Genomic DNA, 22,933 nt, shown 5'->3' on the forward strand with positions numbered 1-22,933 from the left:
GAAAACAGGCACCAAATCCTCAAAGGAAGCAAAGCCTTTCATTAGCACTTGAGGTGAAAAGAACTCGCCTACCTGCGTCTTCCTGTTGGGAAAGGGAAACATGTAGAAGATGGTGTCCTTGAAACAATCCCTAAAGCAAGGTGCCCTAGAGAATGATCCATGATTGCTTATAGGATTTTTAATTTTATTTTTATTTTTTTGCGGTACGCGGGCCTCTCACTGTTGTGGCCTCTCCCGTTGCGGAGCAACAGGCTCCGGACGCGCAGGCTCAGCGGCCATGGCTCACGGGCCCAGCCGCTGCGCGACATGTGGGATCCTCCCGGACCGGGGTACGAACCCGTGTCCCCTGCATCGGCAGGCGGACTCTCAACCACCGCGCCACCAGGGAAGCCCTGCTTATAGGATTTTTTATGAAAGCCAGTGATAAATGTCAAAGTGTAACTCAATGAAAACTGGAGTGGTAAATATATAACTCTGCTGGAGGTTAAGACAAATGACCTAAGTATAGAACTTTCCAATGGTCTTTTTTTTTTTTTTTTTTGGCTGCGCCACAGGGCATGTGGGATTTTAGCTCCCCGACCAGGGATGGAACCCTCTCCCCCTGCATTGGAAGTGTGGAGTCTTAACCACCGGACCACCAGGGAAGTCCCCAGTGGTCTTTCTTGATTTGAAGTGGGAATCCAAGCCCACTTTTTAATATGGTAAAAGTTTATATATAAGTGTTGTGTTGAAGAGTCTGGTAAATCTGTAATATTAGACACTGGCAAATAACTCACCTTGGGATTTTAGACAAATTGCTTATCCTATAAGAAAGTTAAACTTTATAATCTCTTAAAATCTCTGATTTATGAAAATCTGATTTGCAGAATAATTCTATATATGATCCTTAATCAAATTTTAAGGAAGAAGAAAAGTAACTGTGTAGTGGTAATTTTCAGGCTCTCAGTGGGTCTCTGAGACTTATGTTATGGTTTAAGCTTTGAGACATTTGTATGGAGATGTCTACAATGACCATATTGGCTTCTGCCATAATGAAGGGGGAACTTTTCTCCCTGAATACCCAAGGAAGTCAAGGCACCAAGAGTCCTTTTGTTTCAAAATCTTTTTAATATCTGAAATTCTGGTGAATTCATTATCAACTTGTTGAAATACTTTGAAAAAAAAGAACTGGAAAGTCGCCTTAAAGCTCATGTGCATGTATCCAAAATACATAATACAGCTCTTTCTGTCAAAACCAAATAGTGTGAACCCTTCAGAAAGTTCGCAACTTGCCCAAGTGTTTTGCCTGTAAAATTAATGTAAGCAATTCTTTTTTGTTGCCCCAGGATGGTGCCTCTCCACTGGTGTATGCTGTGGCTGCTGTTACCACTCAGCTCCAGGACCCAGAAGTTACCCACTCGAGATGAGGAACTCTTTCAGATGCAAATTCGGGACAAGGCATTTTTTCATGATTCGTCAGTAATTCCAGATGGAGCTGAAATTAGCAGTTATCTCTTTAGAGACACACCTAAAAGGTATTCTCCCTGCAGGACTTCCTTTATCAATAAGCTCAGAACGGGTGTCTCTGAAAAAGAAAGTGACCTTTTAGACTTAGTTTAGGTAATTTGCAATCAACCTCTGGATAGCATTGCCTATTTTTCTCTAAGTAAGAAAATAAAACGGCAGTGCAACGTCTAGCCATTAGACGTCTCTTTGATTCTCGCTGATTGTGATCTTTTGGGTGGAGAGAGAAGTCCTTGCATGTCTAACGTTTTGGAATGGTCATTTTCTTTTCTTCAGGATGGTAGGAAATTTCTAAGAATGACTTTACAGGATTAATGCAATTAATTGAACACATATGATTCTTCAAGGGTTTGCACTGGCTTGTAAGGATAGTATTTCTTCGATCAATATGATTGGTTCTGAAAGCATCAAACCAAACAGAGATAAAAACTGGCCCCTCGGGCTTCCCTGGTGGCGCAGTGGTTGAGAGTCCGCCTGCCGATGCAGGGGACACGGGTTCCTGCCCCGGTCCAGGAAGATCCCACATGCCGCGGAGCGGCTGGGCCCGTGAACCATGGCCGCTGAGCCTGCGCGTCCGGAGCCTGTGCTCCGCAACGGGAGAGGCCACAACAGTGAGAGGCCCGTATACCGCAAAAAAAAAAAAAAAAAAAAAGAAAAGAAAAAAAAAAACTGGCCCCTCACTTATCTTCACTCCAACATCAACATATTGAACTCACATAATGCTTCTCTAAGTATTTTGACCTTTAAAACTTACATATATCAACATATATCAATCAATCAATCAATCATATAAACTAATTATATTTAAAGTTACTTACTTTGCAGTACCCAAACTCCTCTTTATCATATTTCAAAAACAGTTTCTCCTTTTAACCTAGGGCACCTTGGCATTACAAAGGATAAAACTATGTCATGTCATCAATAATCCATTTTCCAAAGATTGAGGTGTATCAAATTATTGTCGTCTTTCTCTTGTCACTTCAGTTTTTTTTTTTTTTTTTTTCTTGGTACGCGGGCCTCTCACTGTTGTGGCCTCTCCCGTTGCGGAGCACAGGCTCCGGACGCCCAGGCCCAGCGGCCATGGCTCACGGGCCCAGCCGCTCCGCGGCATGTGGGATCTTCCCGGACCGGGGCACGAACCCATGTCCCCTGCATCGGCAGGCGGACTCTCAACCACAGCGCCACCAGGGAAGCCCCGTCACTTCAGTTTTAATTGACAATAAGAATGGAACGTGGTGCTCCTCTTCCACTGAATGGCACAGACATGTTACCATCCGGTCAGTCTGTGTGAGAGTAGATAATCAGTTTTCCTATTTTGACTGGTGTGACCTATTGTTTGGGTATCATTTCAGCACCATCTGAATGAAATTATTTGTTTGAATGGAAGTAATAGATTAGGAACTGATTTGTCAGTAATATATAAAATAATTATGACTCTTTCAATGACATTCCTAAGACTGAAGGCACAAAATGCAAGGATGATTACACTAAAGGAACTTGATGTCTTAGTATTTACAGAGACTTAGTCTGTGAAAACAAGGAAGGGTAGAGGAGGCAGTTTTAATGATTCAAATTAGTCTTAAATATCAGCTGAATTCATGCCGAACCATTTTGCTTGTCATATTCTTTTGTCTCTTGAAACTTTTGAGTGAATCCAAATTTTTCTTTAAAAAATTACTTTGATTTCCCAAATGTACTTGTGCACTGCTTTGCAGTGTTCTTTAAAACACAGCATTCCTCATTATGTAATCATTTCACTTAATCAAATAAATGGTTTATCTTTGATCTTCCAGTCTCTTAAAAACTAAGTAAGTTTTAGTTCTAAGCGCTGTCTTAAAATTACATTTTTTTTTCTTTGAAGCAACATGTTTTTATTATAAGACATTTCAAAACAACACATGCTCCTTTCCTCCTTCTGTTTTTATTTCTTTCATTTGTTCATTCTTTTGGGTTCCCCCCCCCCCCCCACAAATCATGATTGGAGACTTTGATATCTACATTTGGATGCAATGTTAACAATAGTTAAAGAGTTGTGGCCACAGTCATTTCTAGGGGTAAAATATGTGATGGGAGAACCCACATAGACATTGTTGATATTACAACTAAAGATGAAATTCCAGATAAAGTTTGGAAGCAGAGAATAGCAAAAGAAAACAAATTCATTAATTATGCTTATGTTTATGCATAAATTCCAAAGTCTAAATGGTTCACGGAGTGTTTATCCCTCAACTCTGGCCTTATAATTTGGAGCATATTCATCACATTTCTGTCTCCCTCACTAGCCAGTAAATACCTGGTGCTCATAGATCGTGCCCTATCATCTCTGATTGCAGCTGCCTTCCATGAGTGCACTGTGCATGGTAGACAATAAATGTTTGTCAAATTGTTAAAGTTTATTCAGATTGTCTTTTATCCCTAATCATAAGTGCTTCCATATGAAAATGTTGACTTAGAGGGACTCTCTGATGTTTCATATGTAAAATGATTACCCTGTGGAATGCAAGCATTGTTTTCTCTGTTATTGGTTGCTTATGGTCTGTATTAAAGTGACTAAGACACAGTTGCATACTTTTGGAAATAAACCACTTTCTTGATTGAAATGAGAACAGAAGATAATAGGTGAACGTGCACATTGATTTCAGCACTGGTTAGCTCGGCTACCCACATAAAAACCAAAAACAAACAAAACTAAAAAGTTTTGAATACTTTTAAAATTACACGATGCTAAATAAATTATTTTGTCTTACCTAATTCTTTGTAATGTTCATAGGTTCAGTCATGTTTATGTGGTTAATATCACCTATGCAACCTGGCCAAAGGAACAAAATTCTACTCTCCAAAAGTTGACTGAATTTGAAAATTAAACCATCTGACACCTCTCTTTAGGGATGCTTAAGTCCATAAAATTTCCATATAGTAAAGAGTGCAATCATCTAGTTATTTTGTTTGGATGATTGCCTAAGTTTACTATATTCCGAACAAGCTTTTTTTGCTTTTATAGGGTCTTCACTTTATTTGTCCTTCCACAGCCCTATTTCCACCCTCCAGCTCCTAATTCATCTTGGAATAATGAAGGGGGGAAAGCACATATATTTCCATTCAGATTCAGTATCTTCAGGTAGAAACAGACTAAGTGTAGGTATCCTAAGGCTAGAATAAGGTAGGTGTTATGATCCTTGGGTTCTGTTTATTCATTTAGTAATGCATTCATTAAGAAGAGTTTATCAAGTACCTTCTACCTGCAGAAATCTGTGCTAAATGCTGAGAATAAAATGACATGGAAAATGAACCCTAAGTGGGCCTTTGTTGGGAAAATGACATTAATCGAATAATAATATAAATATATAGTAACAAATTGCAATAGGTGCCCAAAGTGAAAAGTATAGGACACTCGGAGTATGTGAGAGAACCTGAGCCAGAACAGTTAGAGAAGGCATCCCTGAAGAAGTGACATTTAAATAGTAGTAAGGGCCTGTACATCAACTATATTTCAATTAAAAAATTATTTATTTACAAATATTAATAAGGACTAAGGGGTGTATTTCAGGCAGAGCAAACAACATCCCAATGGCTCAAAGAAGCCCTACGTGGTTCGAGCACAGAAAGCGAAAGGGATGATGACATGACAGTGAGGTAGGCGGAGGCCCCACTGCTGGGGAAGTTGTAGACTCTCTAAACAATTAAGGACTTTTTCCCCCAAAAGTGAAAAGCTAAACTTATTCATTAATCCAACAAATATTTATTAATAATTATTTTAGTCTCTAAGTCTTCATCAATGAACTAAATGCCCTGCCCTCTTGTAGCTTCCATTCTAGTTGGGGTAGGTGGAAAAATAAAAAAACAAACAAAGGTATATCTAATACATCAGGTAGTGATAAGTGCTTTGAAGAAAAATGAAGAGGAGTAGAAAAGCTTCACGGGTAGGAAGGTGATGTCTTACATAAGGGGTCAGAGTCGGTCTATGGCGAGATGGTGACCGACTCCAGAGAAGAGAGTTGATGCAGTGACTGAGCACGTAAGGTCAACAGCTGGAGGATGAGCATCTCAGATGGAGAAACAGCAAGTTCAGAGGCCCTGAGGCAAGAGTGTGCCGTAATCATTTCACAGAGGGCAAGGAGCTGAGTAAAGAAGGGAGAGAATAGAGGAGACGAGTTTAGAGATTTGGTTGGGGACGCAAATCATTGCAAGTTCTGAATGAGACAAGAAGCTCCTGGAGGGTTTGCAGCGAGTGTGTTCAGACTTAGGTGTACATGGATATCTCCTCCTGGAAGGAGATAAATAAACTAAGGGGGTCAAAGTGGAAACAAGGCCAGTCAGAAGGCTATTGCAATGCTCAGACAAGAAAAAATGGTGGCTTGATCTGGTGGTAACAGGGAAAGTGGAACAAAGGGAGGGACTCTGGGTATATTTTAAAGATGAAGCCAAAAAAAAAAAAAAAAATGACTGCTGATTCAGTGTATGTGGAGTGGAAGAGTAAGAAAAAGTCAAGAATGCCTCTAAAACGTTTGTCCTGAGCAACTGGAAGGTTAGGGCTGTCATTTACTGAGTAGAGACAGACTGCAGAAGTTGGTTTGGCGAGAGAATGAGAAGTTTGGATTAGACATCTTAAGTTTGAAACTTTCAGTAATCTTTAAAGGAAGATGGTGAGAAGATAGTTGTCTCTAAAATTTAGCTAAGAGTTCAGGCTGACAATTTACATTTGAGAATCATTAAAATAGAAGAGCTTAAAGCTGTGAGCCTGGGTGAGATCACACAGGGAATGAGCACGGGTAGAAAAGAGTGTCCTAGCACAGGCCCTTGGTTCACCCCATGGGTTAGAGGTCGGGGAGGTGAGAAGAACTGCAGAGGAGGCTGATGGAGCAGCTGGCCACGGTGGTCAGTTTGGAGAGGGTGTTGGGGTAGATATAGAGAGAATCGAGAGGCAAAGAGGTACCCAGGAGGTGCAATTTCTAGGAGGTGAAACTTGCTTATTTTTTGCGGTGAAACCAGTGAGGAAACCACTGTTTCCTCCCTCGCAAGATTATGGGCTTTGAAAGATAAATGGAATCATCTAAGTTATTCAGAGTAAGAATATATAGCATTGTTATACATAGGCAATATTTTTATTCTACTTAAAAGTTCTTTTGAGACATCATTTAAAAAATCTAAGGGGAAAGCATAGAGGAGAGTGTTTTGTTCTTTTAAAATGTTTTCAAATCACTAGGTTATTAATTCAACAGAAAATCTTAGTGACAGAGAAATGTGCCTTTCCACTGACTGACACGGTTATCTCTTACCGTTTAAAATTATTTCTCAAATGGTCATTAGATGCCTCTCTCCAAAAGGATATGGAATAGTAAAGCTGTGAACAAAAGTCAAGACTGTAAAAGCCTGAACACAGTGTTATTTTGCCAGAGACCAACATGCATTTTAGAAGGACACTGCTGTGAAAATGATCTCTTGGAATGGTTGGCGCTTTAGAGTGCCCTTGGGGTAACTTATAAATTTATCGCCAAATTTATGGAAAATGCAGTACCTGTAGGGCAACGTACCTGGAAATTCCTCTTGGTTTTGACTTACTTTGCACTGGTGTTAAATAACACCCCCAAACTGGTAAGTGTTGATTCTTAACTCGAGTAACACCCAAACTCCACATTTTGGTTCAATGTCTTTCAATTATTTCAGACTGTGTCGATGGTAAATCTGGTCGCAGAACCTTGGGCTATTGGACTTCCACGGTTACTGCTGAAAATATCATGATTTATGTCAGATAGCCAGTTTGATTTTCTGTTAAGTGAATACAAATTAAACCAAGCGATTTTTCCCACTAATCTTGGTTGTAAGTGTTAGGATGAATTACCTCGGTCTGAAGTGGTCCACTTTCACCCAGGTATTTCTTTGTGGTTGAAGAAGACAACACGCCATTGTCAGTCACAGTGACTCCCTGCGATGCGCCCTTAGCGTGGACGCTGAGCCTCCAGGAGCTGCCAGAGGAGGCGAGCGGGGAAGGCTCAGGTAAGCGGCGCGGCAGACCTGACCCCAGACCTCTGGATGGATAGCTGAAAGGCTTATGAGACAGACAGCCTTCTCTTAGTAAGAAAAACCAGCACGGATGCGTGGGGGAAGCTGGAGATTTGGGCTTGGAGATGAGGGAAACGGAGGATGACATCAGATGGCGGTGATTTGGTGAAATAAAAGGTTGAGAGAGACAGGTGTGTGGGCTGAAGGAGTGAGGAAAGGCAAGGGGTGAGCATCGGCTTCCCTGGCTGTGGTTTGCAGTCTTGCCTAACCACTGGACTCACCACTGGGGGCTGTATATGCTACTGACGCCTGCATCCTACCTCCGAGGTTGTGATTTAATCGCCCTGGGGTGGGGTCTGGACATTGGGATGGTACAAGTCCCCCTCCAGGTGAATCTAATATGCACCCAAGGATAAGCGCCTCCGCTCCCTGGGGAGTAAAGGGTCGCCACAAAGAGAGAACAAAAGGGCATCGAGCACCACGGGAAGCCCAGGATGAGAAGAAAGTCAGGAGGAATAGGTCAGGCATCTGAAGAAGATGCAGATGGCGGGAAGCAAATGACAGATACAAAGAAATGAGTAGAGTCTGTATGAGGCCCTGGGTTGACGCTGCTTCCCTTTACGGGGCAAAGGCATCCTAGCTTGAAGCGAAGGCTTGAGACTGGTGCCATGACAGGATGGTAGCCAGCTAGATACGTACAGTGATGTGGGAACGCTGTAATTAGGAAAATATTGAAAGGGCGTATGGGGAGTGGTGAGATTGAGATAGAATGAGTAGTCACATGATGACTGTGTTAATTGCGTGGTTTAGGAATATGGAATGCTACATACCTCACTCTCAACCTGCAGTGATCCGCTGGAAAAGATCCATTCCCACTCTGGCTACACGGTCCTTCTCTGGGTCTTCTAACACCGATATCTGTGTGACATCTGATATTAATAGGAACAAAAAATGGAAAACATTATTTTAGTTTCAGTACTTTCCCTATGTTCCTCCTGAGCGCGTGTTCTACACATTGAAAATTAGGTCCTCTTACTGGTGCTTTATATTCTATATTTTAATGAGGTTGTCCAGTCCTACTAACAAAAGTGAAATTAGTGAAATGGCTAGCCATCCAAGTGCAAACTGACAGAACCCTTCTGGTCAAAGCAGATTGACAGTAGGGATTAGTCTCTAAGAGGTTTGCAGTCTTTGACCTAAAAATTCTACCAGCTGGAATCTATCCCGAAGAAATAATGTAAAATCAGAAAAGCCTTACATATATAACAGCATTATTATAATGGTCAAAAATTAACCAACAGTTTCATTTTTATGATATAATATTAAGTGAGAAAAATGGAGGTTCCTCTAGGTACATATATGCATGATCATAAATGTTATAAAGTTGCAGAGAAAAATAAGAGAAAATAATAACAACTGCATAAACATGTGTAGAAGGAAGACTGATAGAAATAGACCAAACTGTTAATAAAGGACTATATGGATTTGTATTAATGGATGATTTTTTTTATCTTGTTCTCTATCTCCCAGTTTTCTACTGGGAACATGTATTCTTTTTATAATGGAGAAAAACTAAATGAAATCGTCTTAAGAACACAATTTAAGGTTGGCAAGCCACAGCACATGCCCTGACGTGTAGGCTGTGCTTCTCTTGTGTCTTTTAGGTGATCCAGAGCCTCTGGCTCAGCAGAAGCAGCAGATCATTAATGAGGAAGGCGCAGAGTTATTCTCCTACAAAGGCAACGACGTGGAATATTTCATATCTTCTAGTTCTCCATCTGGTTTATATCAGTTGGAGCTTCTTTCAACAGAGAAAGACACACATTTCAAAGTATATGCCACCACAACTCCAGAGTCTGACCAGCCCTACCCTGAATTACCTTATGACCCAAGAGTCGACGTTACCTCCCTGGGATGCACCACGGTCACTTTGGCTTGGAAACCGAGCCCCACGGCCTCTTTGCTGAAACAACCCATTCAGTACTGTGTCGTCATCAACAAAGAGCACAATTTCAAAAGTCTCTGCGCAGTGGAAGCGAAGTTGAGTGCAGACGACGCTTTCATGATGGCACCAAAGCCCGGTCTGGACTTCAGCCCTTTTGACTTTGCCCACTTCGGATTTGCTTCGGATAATTCAGGTAAAGAGCACAGCTTCCTGACAAAGCCGTCTCCAAAACTGGGGAGGCACACCTACTCGAGGCCCAAGGTTGACATTCAGAAAATCTGCATAGGAAACAAGAACATCTTCACCGTCTCGGATCTGAAACCCGATACGCAGTACTACTTTGACGTCTTCGTGGCCAACAGCAACAGCAATATGAGCACTGCTTACGTGGGCACCTTTGCCAGGACCAAGGAAGAAGCGAAACAGAAGACAGTTGAGCTGAAAGATGGGAAAGTTACGGATGTGTTCGTTAAAAGGAAGGGGGCAAAGTTTCTACGGTTTGCTCCAGTCTCGTCTCACCAAAAAGTCACCTTATTTATTCACTCTTGTCTGGACGCTGTCCAAATCCAAGTGAGAAGAGATGGGAAACTTCTTCTGTCTCAGAACGTGGAAGGCATTCGACAGTTTCAGCTGAGAGGAAAAGCTAAAGCCAAATATCTCATTCGACTGAAAGGAAACAAGAAGGGAGCATCTATGTTGAAAATACTAGCTACCACCAGGCCCAGTAAGCAGTCATTTCCCTCTCTTCCTGAAGACACGCGCATCAAAGCCTTCGACAAGCTGCGTACCTGTTCTTCAGCCACCGTGGCTTGGCTAGGCACCCAGGAAAGGAACAAGTTTTGCATCTACAAGAAGGAAGTGGATGATAATTACAGTGAAGACCAGAAGAAAAGAGAGCAAAACCAATGCCTTGGACCAGATACAAGGAAGAAATCAGAGAAGGTCCTCTGTAAATATTTCCACAGTCAAAACCTGCACAAAGCAGTGACCACAGAAACAATCAAAGGTCTTCAGCCTGGAAAATCTTACCTGCTGGATGTTTATGTCACAGGACACGGGGGGCACTCTGTGAAGTATCAGAGTAAAGTTGTAAAAACCAGGAAGTTCTGTTAGTTACCTTGTATAGAGATATATCACTTAGAACTCCAGGAGAGACATTAAATCACTTTAAGTATAAACTGACTACTCCCACAGCTGAGAGAAGTTGTGACCTGTACTTGTACTATGGAAGAAGGGATATCAACTGGTGTATATTGATGTTTATATAAGTAATTGTTGGAGGAGACTTGGTCTAGTGTGCCCCAATGGTACCTAGTGTGTATCTGATATCCACTGATGTCAAAGAGAAAGGACATCTTGAAGGAACTGCCATCCCTTGCTTTGACCACTGCATGAACTGCTTCTAAATTATTTTATCACCTAAAAATTTTGAATATGCCATTCATTGCACACATCCACAAATGCAAATTATTCCTCTCAATAGATGCTAGAATATATATAAATTATTTTATAAAGTCTTGTTTTAAATGTCAGTGTTTCTATGATTGTAAGCTATTAAATCCTTTTCCTGTTAAAGTACGGATCTAATCTAAGTATATTAAGTGGACAGCCCTTTAGTCAGTTCTAATGCTATTGTAAATTCTTTTTTTTTTTTTTTTTTTTTTTTTTTCCGGTATGTGGGCCTCTCACTGTTGTGGCCTCTCCCGTTGCGGAGCACAGGTTCCGGACGCGCAGGCTCAGCGGCCATGGCTCACGGGCCTAGCCGCTCCACAGCATGTGGGATCTTCCCGGACCGGGGCACGAACCCATGTCCCCTGCATCGGCAGGTGGACTCTCAACCACTGCGCCACTAGGGAAGCCCTATTGTAAATTCTTATCTGTTGAGTAAAATGTTTAAATACTGTATGTATCTCATGTACAAAGTTGACATACATTATATTCATGTATATAAAATTAAAGATATTAGATTATATACTGTTCATTTTCCCAAGCAGCTACCTTGGTGTATTCAATTTCTATTCTGTCCCCCAAACTGCGCCTTTATGTAATTTTGCACCAGGTTTGACCCTTTTTTAATAGTTAAAAGGCATGCTGCGTCTCTCTAAAGTTACTGTGGCATTAGAGACAGTTATTGAAATTTGTATTTTGACATTGAATAGGAGCTAGCTGTTGTGAGAATTGAGAGCGCACCAATGGACTTGGAATTAGACAAGCCTCAAAATACTGTAGCTCGATAAGTATTCAACAAATCGTCCTTAACAACCTAAAATATATTACCTCTATTTTAAAAATAACCATCTATTTTAAGTACAAAATTGGGATATGCCAAATATTTTCCAGCTGCTTGAATATTAGCAAAATAATTGTTTTGATTTCTAGTGGGAATAACTAAGTAACCACCAATTAGGACTTTAATTAGTCATGAGAAAAATATGGAAGCTGCTGGTTTGTAACATTAACAGTCTGTTACTTTTAGCTTTGATTTTTCATGAATCTTCAAAAAGTAATTTAGGTGTAAGATAAAATTTAGGCAAATAATAATAGGAACCTTCATTTATCAAAAACTCTTTACAGAGGGCAGTTTTAGATAGTTTCATCCTCCACAGGTTCTATACATGATGTGTCATGAAAACACTGGAGGATTTAGAAGAGTCTGGGATTTCCAGTCAACTAGGCTATGCGGCTTTAGGAAAATCTGCTACGTCCCCTTGTTCCTCTTTCCCAGTTATAAAATTAAGTGGTGTTAGATTTGGATAAGATGATATCATAGGATACCTTCTATCATGACACATTGTCTTTTGTAGAATTCTATGATTCTAAATGAGAAAGTGTCTCTGTAACTACAAGTGGGGCAGGTGTAATTCCTTAACCACTGCATTTCCCCTATGTGCTGGCACCGCCTTTCATGTGGTGGGCCTCTCACTGCTGTGGCCTCTCCCGTTGCGGAGCACAGGCTCCGGACGCGCAGGCTCAGCGGCCATGGCTCACGGGCCCGGCCGCTCCGCGGCATGTGGGATCTTCCCGGACCGGGGCACGAACCCGTGTCCCCTGCATCGGCAGGAGGACTCTCAACCACTGCGCCACCAGGGAAGCCCGAGTAGCATTCTTATGGAGTATAAAGTCACTATGGCTTGGGGAGTATAAGTGGTGGTCCTTAGGAGAAAATATCCCCTCTAAAAATGTGTCATCCAATTCATCAGTGTTAAGATATCAAAACAAAATTTTTCATATCTGTATGAAGCATTGTGACACCTGAAATAATTTTTTAAAAGGAAGAAAGAGCATGTCCCCAGTGGCCACATAACCAACCAACTTGGAAGGAGAACTTTAAAATTGACAATATCCCAGAGACCTTCTTATCCTAAGTTATAAATACGGTGCCTTTGGAAGGAGAATCTACTTTCTCATATTATTCACAAATATATTATTACAGAGCAGTGTGCTAAATGGGACTACAGTGAATCAAAGAGTTATTGCAGCTTCTGAAGGTGACGGACTTAACTCCCAGATATTGCTAAATGCCTGGGAAACGCTGGGAGCCAGGCCAAATCAATTTAACCAAGCTTTTATTTTTTAGCCAACTGGGATGGCGGTTTCTATGTACTCTGGATATACCAGAGAATTCTTTCATGGCCCCAGTGAAATTTGCCTTTTAAAAATTATGGGAAAATTAAACACACATTGTAAAACTTCTATCACTCATAAAGGAAGAGAGAAACCTATTAAAAACAAAGCTCTCTTATTTACTAATGTGTTTAGATTTTAGGAGCATTCAGGTGAACTGAGGACAAGAAAGAAAAATTTGTTCTTAATTAACAAAAGAAGTAGAAAGCTAATATGAAAGCACCACCTTTTCTCCATTAAGCTCCGGGATAGCTGTATGGAGAACAGGGCATTTAGAATACCAAGTATAGCCATAGTATCATTGAGGAGGGAGGAATCTCTGAGGACATTTTATTGGAGTTCACTATCTTTATTTTTCAGATGCAAAAAGAAATTGAATACCAGAGAAATAAAAAGAAAGTTCTCATAGTCGAAACAAATAAGTAATAGAATTGCTTGGACTCCAAAATCCTTACTAGAATATAAATCACCAATTCTTAGGGAAAAGAAGTCACTTATGGATTATTTTCCAAAAGGAAATAAAATTTTTGTCTTATTTATGACTTCAAAGCAACTCATTCTTAAAGACCATTTCAAATTTCGTTAAGACTGTGTGTGTAACCCATAACTGACAACTGCAAACTTGTAAGAAAAAAAAAGTTATGATTATTTCTAGAGACAGAAGGTATTCTAATCTAGGTTTGCATGTACACACAAACTGAGGCTGTTAAGTTCATTAGTCAATTATTTTAATCTAAAACTATTCAGAATCTATACAAGTTTATAGCAGATGATTTTCTTGGTTAAGTTATAATCAATGTCTAGATTAATTTTTTAAACATGCATCAGAGGATTAGTGCTGGAAAGGATATATGCATTGATTATTTTAGTTACTCCGAATACACTTGGAAAAGTTGTGATCTTTGTATCCTGAAAAGCCAAATGAAGCAACTTCAAATAAAAAATCACTTAGATGAACTTTAGAGTTTGAAATCAGTTTTAATGGTTTTTAATAGTTTGGGAGGTCCAGACACCATTGAAAACACACACACACACACACACACACTCACACACAAACACACACACACGTTTTGAATACAATTCAAGGAATTTGTTGGACCTGAAACCAACAGGAATCTCTTCCAACACATTACTAATGCCTCTTAGAGATCATCTAGTTCAACTATCTCAATTTATAGATGAGGAAATTGAGGCTCAGCTAAGACTAGAACCCAGATTCCTGTACTCCCAGTTTAATGTTCACTCCGGGAGTTCATTTTAAACACTTCTTCACTCCAGAAGACATGCAGCCGCTCACCCAGACTGTGCACCTTTGTCTCTCTTCACTGGCTGGCTTCAACACAAAAACCAGCATCTAACTTGAAGAACAAGGTCATCTGGAGCATCTCCAGCCACTTCCTTCCCCACTTAGATATGGTGCAATAGAGATAAAGTCAGCTGGGAACTTGCCTTTGGGTCCTTCCCCCAGGACCAAGCAAAGTGACTGCAGCCCGATTTCAGCTGTACTCTGTTTGAAGTTGTCCGCAGGGCCTGGGAGACATCAGGGCACACTCAGCATTGTGTTTTTCCCAGAGAGTTTTGGTCAGAAAAATATGCAGTAACTTGGGATTTGGGTCTTTGTTGTTGTTGTGAAGGTGGGAAATGGGAGAGAGGAGAACAGAGAGAGGAAATGGAGCATGGAGCAAAGTATAGTTTTATCTAATTTCTTTCTCAAAGTGGTCTGAGAGATCAAGGGAAGTGAGAGATCTAATACAGCTTAATTTTATTAAGGTTTTGGATTCTGTTCTACACACAACCTGACACCGGAAAATTTAATAGATCACCATCCACTCTATTAAAATTGCATCCCGCTATTTGCTAGGAATGGTTGATCATGTATCTGGGTAAGATTTCCTTCATTTCTGTTTCTTTGCATTCCCCTTCCTCAACCTTTGAGAAATAAACTTAGTAATCAAAGTTTAGAGAGGAAATTACTTAGAATGGCTTTTCATATCCACCCTTATACCTCTTTCAAAGATATTTTACAATATTCTTTCAAAGTATAAAATATATAGAAGGCTACTGATCGCCATCACAGAAAAATAATTGGTGCCAAGATGGAAGAGTGCAAGGCCTTAGGGGTGGTTATGTTGCTATATTGTCATTATTCAGATTCTAATGAAGATAGTGTGGCATCTAGTGCCGGGAGTAGTGCCTAGAGAGTAGTGCCGGGAGGGACACTGCATCCTAGTAGTACTAGAGAGTAGTGCCGGGAGGGACACTGCATCCTAGTAAAAGACCGCTTAGAAAACAGAGAGAAGAATGAATGTAACTTGTCATCCCATTGCCCTACAGGGGAGAATTTTCAGAAAAGTGTAAGGTTTTCTGGAAACTTGTTAGAAACTTAGAGTCTAGAAACTTTGAAGCAGGGACACGTCAAGCAGGCTCCCAGGATGTGGACATGTCCCAAGACTTCAGAATTTGAAATAATTCTATGAATTGAGACTAAGGTGCAAAACAAAGAAGTTACAGCAGATGGGTTCTTGTTATGGGTGATGAGATCCAGACAGAACAGTTAAAAATAATAATAACCATCTTACAACTAAGAGAAGCGATGAATGAGTTGCTTTGTTTGTTTTGTTTTTTTTTTTTTTTTTTTTTTTTTTTTTTTTTTTGTATTTTATTTTATTTCGTTGCTTTGTTTTTGAGTCCGGTGCTATTGTCAGAAAGTGAGCTTTAAGAAGCAATTTCAAAATGTTTCAAGTCTCTCTCTGCTTGTGTAAATACTTGCCAATATTAATATCCAATCAAATTGTCATAATTTGGAAAGGAGCAAATATCCATTTCTTGTCTATAGTTAGGCCTTGGTATAATCTTTCTACATTGTGTAAATAAGGCAGCACAGGATTATATAAACAGGTGTTTTAAGATACACTTGACAAGACTCCCAAATGTCCACACTTAATTATAATTCGGACAGGATTTTGCTTCTGAGAAAAATTATTTGTAATAAACAGAACCAAGTACATTAATACATAGCAGGGTTAGAGGTTTGACTGTTCAGTCTCATCCCTTCCTATAAAAGGAGCTCTGACCTATTAAATAAACTTAACATATTGCTACTTTTACCATGCAGGTTGCAAAATTTCCCCAATGCCAAATCAACAAGCAGTTTCTGGAAGAAGTTTGTTACCCTCAAAAGCCACAGAGATGTCACACAGGCCTCTGCATTTGACTGACCAATTTTGTGCCCTTCTGTGGATCCATATGGTTAAAATACCTGGATTGTGGCTGAACCATGTAAGAGTTATAACCACAGATACAGTTTGCTGTGTGAGCAATTTGTTAAGAGCAACTGGTGTAGTCACAGATATGGCCCATTTCCAATGGTTGTGTTCCCAAGTATCAGAGCAGCCACAAGTAGCCTTAGTGACATTTCAAGTTTCCTGGTGCGCCTGGATGTAGTAAGAACTTTACTTGAGACCAGCAAAGAGGCAAGTGAAACAACTGAGAGAGACAAATAAAGGTACATATATTTTTAAAATAACCAAATAAAATTCAACCAATTTTACTATGGTAAAATGTAATTTTAAAAACATGTTTTTAAGGAAATAACAGACTCTTTTAGCTTGCGGGCCTCTCACTGTTGTGGCCTCTCCCGTTGCGGAGCACAGGCTCCGGACGCGCAGGCTCAGCGGCCATGGCTCACGGGCCCAGCCGCTCCGCGGCATGTGGGATCTTCCCGGACCGGGGCACGAACCCGTGTCCCTTGCATCGGCAGGCGGACTCTCAACCACTGCGCCACCAGGGAAGCCCTCTTTCAGCTATTTTTAATGGTAGTACTGAATATCTCCTTCCTGCCAAATAAAGCTTGCCATGCTTCCCCAAGTAAAGAGGCCAAGGTCTAAATTACAGGTTGCCCAATTATGACTTTTTCCATCATGCACACGATCACGGGTTCTCTTGGCTTATCCACAGGTGATCTTCGGGTGTGGAAAAAGATGACAAAGATATGAAAGCAGGGTAAGATCCCAGCACTTACATTTAAATTACTTTGCATTTTGTGCAAGTTCCGTTGACTAATGGAACAGAGCCGGGCTTCAAATACAGCTGTGTGCTGAGCAAACTTCGCTGCTCTGAATACTGAACTCCAATTCCTTTGCCGATTCGATGGGCAAGCATTCCTAAGGCCTGAGTTCAAATGTGCAGATAAATACTCAGTGCTGGAGGTTTTGGTGCCAAAGCCTACAGAATACTTATGTTCTGCTATGGAAATCTTGGAAAAACAGAACTTCTGTTTTTAATATCTCTGAGGATTTCAGACGGTTCTTAGACTACTTATTACCTTTCATAAAACTTACTCCTCCTTTAAAAGTCTCTTGGTGGCTTACCTATATTAAAAAAAGGAAAACAATACTTTTTGATTCCACTGAGTTTTCTCTTCTCTATTGAAGATAAACAAGCTAATAAGAGAAAGGACAGCAGTGGAAGGAGTGTAGAAATGGGACTCAGGATGTGTGGTTTTTTTAACTTCTGTGGTCTTGAGCTTTTCTCATTCGTAAAACGAGAAGGTTGATGATCTCTTAAGATTCCTTTTGGTAAAGCAGGGAAACTAACAGCTGAGTGCCAGCATGTGAGATACAATTATTTCATCCCCATAACAACTCTGAGATGAAGACGTTATTGCGGTCTCATTAAACAGACAAGGAGCCCAAAGAACAAAGAAATTACATAATGTGCTCAGGGTCACAAATTGAATAAGAAATGGATACGTCTGGCTCCAAATGTATGCATCTTTCTATTTCCATTTGTGTGGTGTGAGCTCTAGTGCTTATTAATGAACTTACAGAATAGAATACATGAGGAGACAATTGATAAAAATGTGGAAAATTTAAAACATATTCAAAGGTTGGCCTGGACATTTATCAACAAATTATCTTTGACATGGATAAATATGAAGAGCTAGAGATAAAAGAGAAATAATTCACAAAGGATCACTAAGTTCCTTTTACTGTGTAGGATTTCTCCATTTAATGATGTCTTATACTATATCACAACAACCTTTCTTTCTATTTGTTTATATATCTCATTATACAGAATTTGCTGTAATGCTTGCATAAGATAAAATGTGTCTGTAATATGATGCCAATAAACTTTTATTTAATGCTTTTGTGTTTTAGCATATAGAGTTATCTGTGGTTGTTTGGGATTTTGTTTTGTACAGATTTACTTTCTTTTGTTATAGGTTTTTTAACTGCAGATACTTACTGGGCCTTCATTTATATGCCAGCCCCCAAGCTGAGGCATATTGTGATCATCCACACAACAGTCTTATGAGGTAGATACTATTATTCCACATTTTACTGATGAAGAAACCAAGGGTCAGAGAGGTTGAGTAACTTCCCCGATATCACACAGCTAATAAGGGGTACAACTCAGTGTCAAATCCAGGGTTATAGATAAAGCCAATGATGGAAAGGGTGATTCTCATTTCCTGCCTTTGGGAAAGATCCTCTGACTTCCCATAGAACCCACTGGCACAGATTTACTTTTAAAGTTTGCTGGACTTGTGCTCATTCTACTAAGGACTTACTTTGTTGGCACATTGAGTATTTGATACTGACATTCTCCTGATTCCCTCTCTTACACCTTTGTTCCCATATAAATTTTTCCTATGTACCTGGCATTTAAGAAGCTCACACAGCCACTGCCTGAGTCGCAGGCTGAAAGCTGGTGAACTCTGTGTCCTGCCTGGGGAAAGAGCAGCTGACGACAGGATTCGAGTATCGCCTTTGGGGCCAGTGAGTTAGTTGATATGACTTCTTTTGTTGAACTCTTTCCTAGGCAGTGCGAAGGAGAGATGAGGGCTCTGTTGCCCCCTTAGCCCCTCCCCCATTTAAAAAAATTTTTTTTCCTAATTGCTAAGGTAGTGTTTGTTATAAAAAGAAAACTACAACAACTAAAAAATTACTCAAACCTATACCATGAAACTTGAACCTTCACTCTAATTCTATTCCCCAATGAAAACTATTTTTAACAATTCTGTTTACATTCCAATACTTTTACCTTCCCTGTGTATAAACTATTTTTACCATTCAGTTTTACAAAATATGGAATTATACTAAACACACAGTTTTGCAACTGGCTTTTTTCATTGAATTTGATATTTGGGCCCACATTCCATGTCAACTTGATCCCATTTAAACATCCTTTCTTCCCATTCTCCTCAGATATGTAAAACGTGTATCAATATGAACACACAGTGATGGTTTCTATCAGTTACATGTTAAACCATCCTCAAATTCAGGACTGAACCATCGCTGACCTCTCCTGTGTTCATTGTTGCATACGGGCGTCCTCTCCCAACAAGTGACAGACTCTCTCCTTGACCTGTAGTCAGGCTGGTCTGAGCTGCCTAGGCTTGGATCTCAGTGTACATCCTGGGAGGGCCTGCATAGCCCAGTTTTAGCAAGAATCCTGCTAAGTCAGTTTAACCTAAATCCCCCACCCTGGAATCTGATGACTCTGGACATCTGGCCAAATTTCTCATCCCCTACCACCCCCCTCAGATAATATTGTATCACCCCAGCCTGCCTTCAGCAAGAATCCCGTTAGGTCAGTTTAACAAGAATCACCATACTCTCATCATAATTTTTCATCCACTGACTCCCTCCTCCCACCCTGTTCTTTGGCTGTAAATCCCTACTTTTCTTTGTTGTATCCTGAGTTAAGCCCAATCGCTCCTTGCTGCAAAACCCCATTGCAGTAGTCCCTACACCTATTGCAACAGTCCTGAATACAGTCCACCTTACTATCTGAACAAGTATCAGAATACATTTTCTTAGCACAAGTAAACTACTTCCAGACCTTGTCTTCATCTTCAGCCTTGTCAGTGTCTCTGTGGGAGTGCTCACCCACCATGTGGAATACTGCTTAGGGGTTCATGCACACATGATACCCACAATCAGGCAAATATATTCAAATGTAAGTTCAGAGGAAATGTTTCCAAAGCCCAGTTGACATGATTGTTATATTCACATTTATATTTAACACTCTTGGGAGGATCTGTGTTTCTGATCCGCACTACTCAAGTTGACATTGGCAAGGAAAGCTGAGATTCTACGTAGAAATTGTCCCTGAGTCCATGTGACACAGAAGTTGGGTTAAAAGCAGGTCATTCCCTGGCTTCTCTTTTATGATCACCCTCATAAACCTCTACCCCACCCCAGCCACTTAATACCATGAGAGCAAGGAACCAAGTCCTTTCAATCAAAGCTTCAGTCTACATGTGTCTTGGATCGCAATCAGTTTCCCGGGAGGGGTGAGAATAGTGAGGCAGGAAAGTCTCTTATCTATTCACCCAGCGCTCCCAAACAATTCTGTCAGAGATGGAAACGACACACATCTTCAAGCCACCCTGAGGCTTTCTCCTTTGCAGGCAGCTCTTTGGAGCGTTCAGGTAGGGGGCTGAATGGCAGGCACCAACGAGGGCAGAGACTGGTTCCGTATCTGGATCCTCTCGGGGTTAAATGTCATGACACTCTTCTCTGACAAGAGCTTGAGCAAATACCTTTAAAATTCCCATTTCATGCTCATTACAAATCCAGGTTAAATGAAGTGACCATAAAAAAGTAAAATGAAACTACTCTCAAGGGATCTATAGAGGACTGAACTAAGAATTGGAAAGTACTTTTAAAGACTATATAATAAAAATGATTATTGCATTCTGGGTAAGATAAAATACAGATAAAATCAAAGTTAATGCCAACATCTGGTATGTTGTACAAGTCCTGATTTTACATGTGTTTACAAAAATTAGGTATATTTTATATAAATACACAGAGAATATAAAGTTATTTATAAAACCATATATAGACTATAACCATAAAATATAAAAAAAATTTACAAAACCATATATAGACTATAACCATAAAATATAAAATATGCTTTCATGTCCCAGAATGAGAATGTCTTCTAATTTTTCTTTCTCAGACTGCCTTTGTCTGGTTTTCTTATAAAGGTTTTCTTTGCTTCACAAAATTGATTGGAAAGCTTTCCTTCTCTCTCTATCCTCAGGAACAATTTGTATACTATTAGGAGTTATTGGTTTCTTGACTACTTGATAAAACACACCTGTGAACCATCTGGTTCTATTATCCTTTGGAGTGTTGTGACTATTCTATTTATTTACTGATAGTATTCTCTCAAGTTTTCTCTTTTATCTTAAATCAAAAATTTATATTTTCTTTAAAATTTGTCATTTTACTTACATTTTCAAATGCACTGCTCCAAATTTATTCATAGTATTATGTTCTTTAAATATTTTACATACTTTTAATTTTATTTCCTTTATTATTTTTAAATTATTTGTCTTATTTTCTTAAATCTTCCCAAGAGCTTGTCAATTGTTTTCTTTTTCTCAAAAAAAGCAGCTTTTGGTTTTATTACTCTTTTAAATTGTTTCTTTGTTTTATGTTTTGTTAATTTCTAATGTTATCTCTATTGCTTTCCTCCTTCTGCTTTCTTTGCATTTAATTGCATGAGTTGATCACTTAGCTTAAATACTTTCACTTTTTTATTTTCTAACTGTACAGTTTAATGTATGCAAATTTTAAGAAATCATCTAGGAGGCCAGGGGATCCCAAAAGGGAATACAGATTTTGGCCAGAGGATCTAATTGTATTACAAATGCATGTGAAACCACACCACTGAAGGGGATGGTTTTGCTGAGGGCGGGCGGGAGGGGAGGGAATTGCTGACCTAAGTAAATTTGGAAATGAAATGGAATTTGTAAAACTAAGAGCAAAAGAAACTTACATGAGCACTATAGTCCAGTTGACAAAGTTGTTTCCCATGGGGGTAAGTATTAACAATTCTGGTACTGCTATAAGTATATACTGGAATTGTACAATTGGGTAAATGTATGGCAGATGGGGGAAGCCGGTTTTTCACTGTTGGCATGGGAGATTACTGATAAACAAGGAGAGGAGGCTACAATGATCCATGTGATGGTGATGAAATAGAGTTGGAGATGCCAGTATAAACTCATGTTTAGAATAATATAAATACAGATGGTTATGTATAGAAAAGTTTATCAATACGTGTATATACACGGATTAGTATACACACATGTATTTCTATGCTCTGTCAATGAGAGATTGTAGAAGCAGTGACACCCCAGTAGCAATAAACACAGCTCTCACCCAGATCTTGGTTTCTGTCTTAGTGAAACAGAACAGAACCCTATGGTCCCTGCCCCTCATGTCCTCAGCCTGCCTTTTGTCTGTGGAAAAACTTTAGCTAAAGAAGAAGTTTAATCAGAGAAGTGAGAAAATGCAGAAACAAAGGAAAACAGTCCAGCAAGACTAAATAATAATACTTTAGTCATTAAGCAAAGTCAAGGACCTTTAGTTCCTCTTCAAGGGCTATAGATAATATTCCGAGCCACATCCTGTGAGCAGTCGCATAGATACTGAAACCCCTCACCAGGTGGAAGCAGTTAACTACATGATGACCAGACTGCAGCCGTGACATAAGCTGCCACGATTCTGATGACTGTGAGAGCTGATTGTGCTGTTTCTGTATGTAGCCCCCTCCCTCCATCGATAAAAGCTCTTGCCGACATCTGAACTACAGCAGCTTTCCTTTCCACCAACTTTGCCTCTTTATTGGCTTTTGAGCAGCGAGCAGCCGGACCCCACTTTGAGGAACAGCTTTTGAGTCCAACGTGGGGCTGTAGCGCTCTCGTGACATCTGGCTCCCCGGGGGTTTCCCGAGTAGAGCCGCAGCCATGACGACACGCCTGGACTGGATGGCCGCGAGGAGTCCGCTGCTTGTGGCTAGCTGGCCCTGAGAGGGAGATTTTGGGGGACATTCGTAGGA

At 40.1% G+C, this 22,933-nt stretch overlaps 1 protein-coding gene across 1 annotated transcript; it reads left to right on the forward strand.

Moving 5' to 3' along the window:
* Positions 1-1,326: 1,326 nt before the first annotated feature.
* NDNF (neuron derived neurotrophic factor) lies at positions 1,327-10,726 on the forward strand (the record flags this gene model as incomplete). Its single annotated transcript, XM_082837919.1, has 3 exons — positions 1,327-1,514; positions 7,373-7,497; positions 9,168-10,726. 3 exons carry the CDS (start codon positions 1,327-1,329, stop codon positions 10,559-10,561), a joined length of 1,707 nt encoding a protein of 568 aa, XP_082694045.1. The 3' UTR covers positions 10,562-10,726.
* Between the last annotated feature and the right edge of the window lie 12,207 nt (positions 10,727-22,933).

The sequence above is a fragment of the Leucopleurus acutus genome, assembly GCF_964270905.1.
Source record: "Leucopleurus acutus genome assembly, chromosome: 4".
NCBI classification, from domain to species: Eukaryota; Metazoa; Chordata; class Mammalia; order Artiodactyla; family Delphinidae; genus Leucopleurus; species Leucopleurus acutus.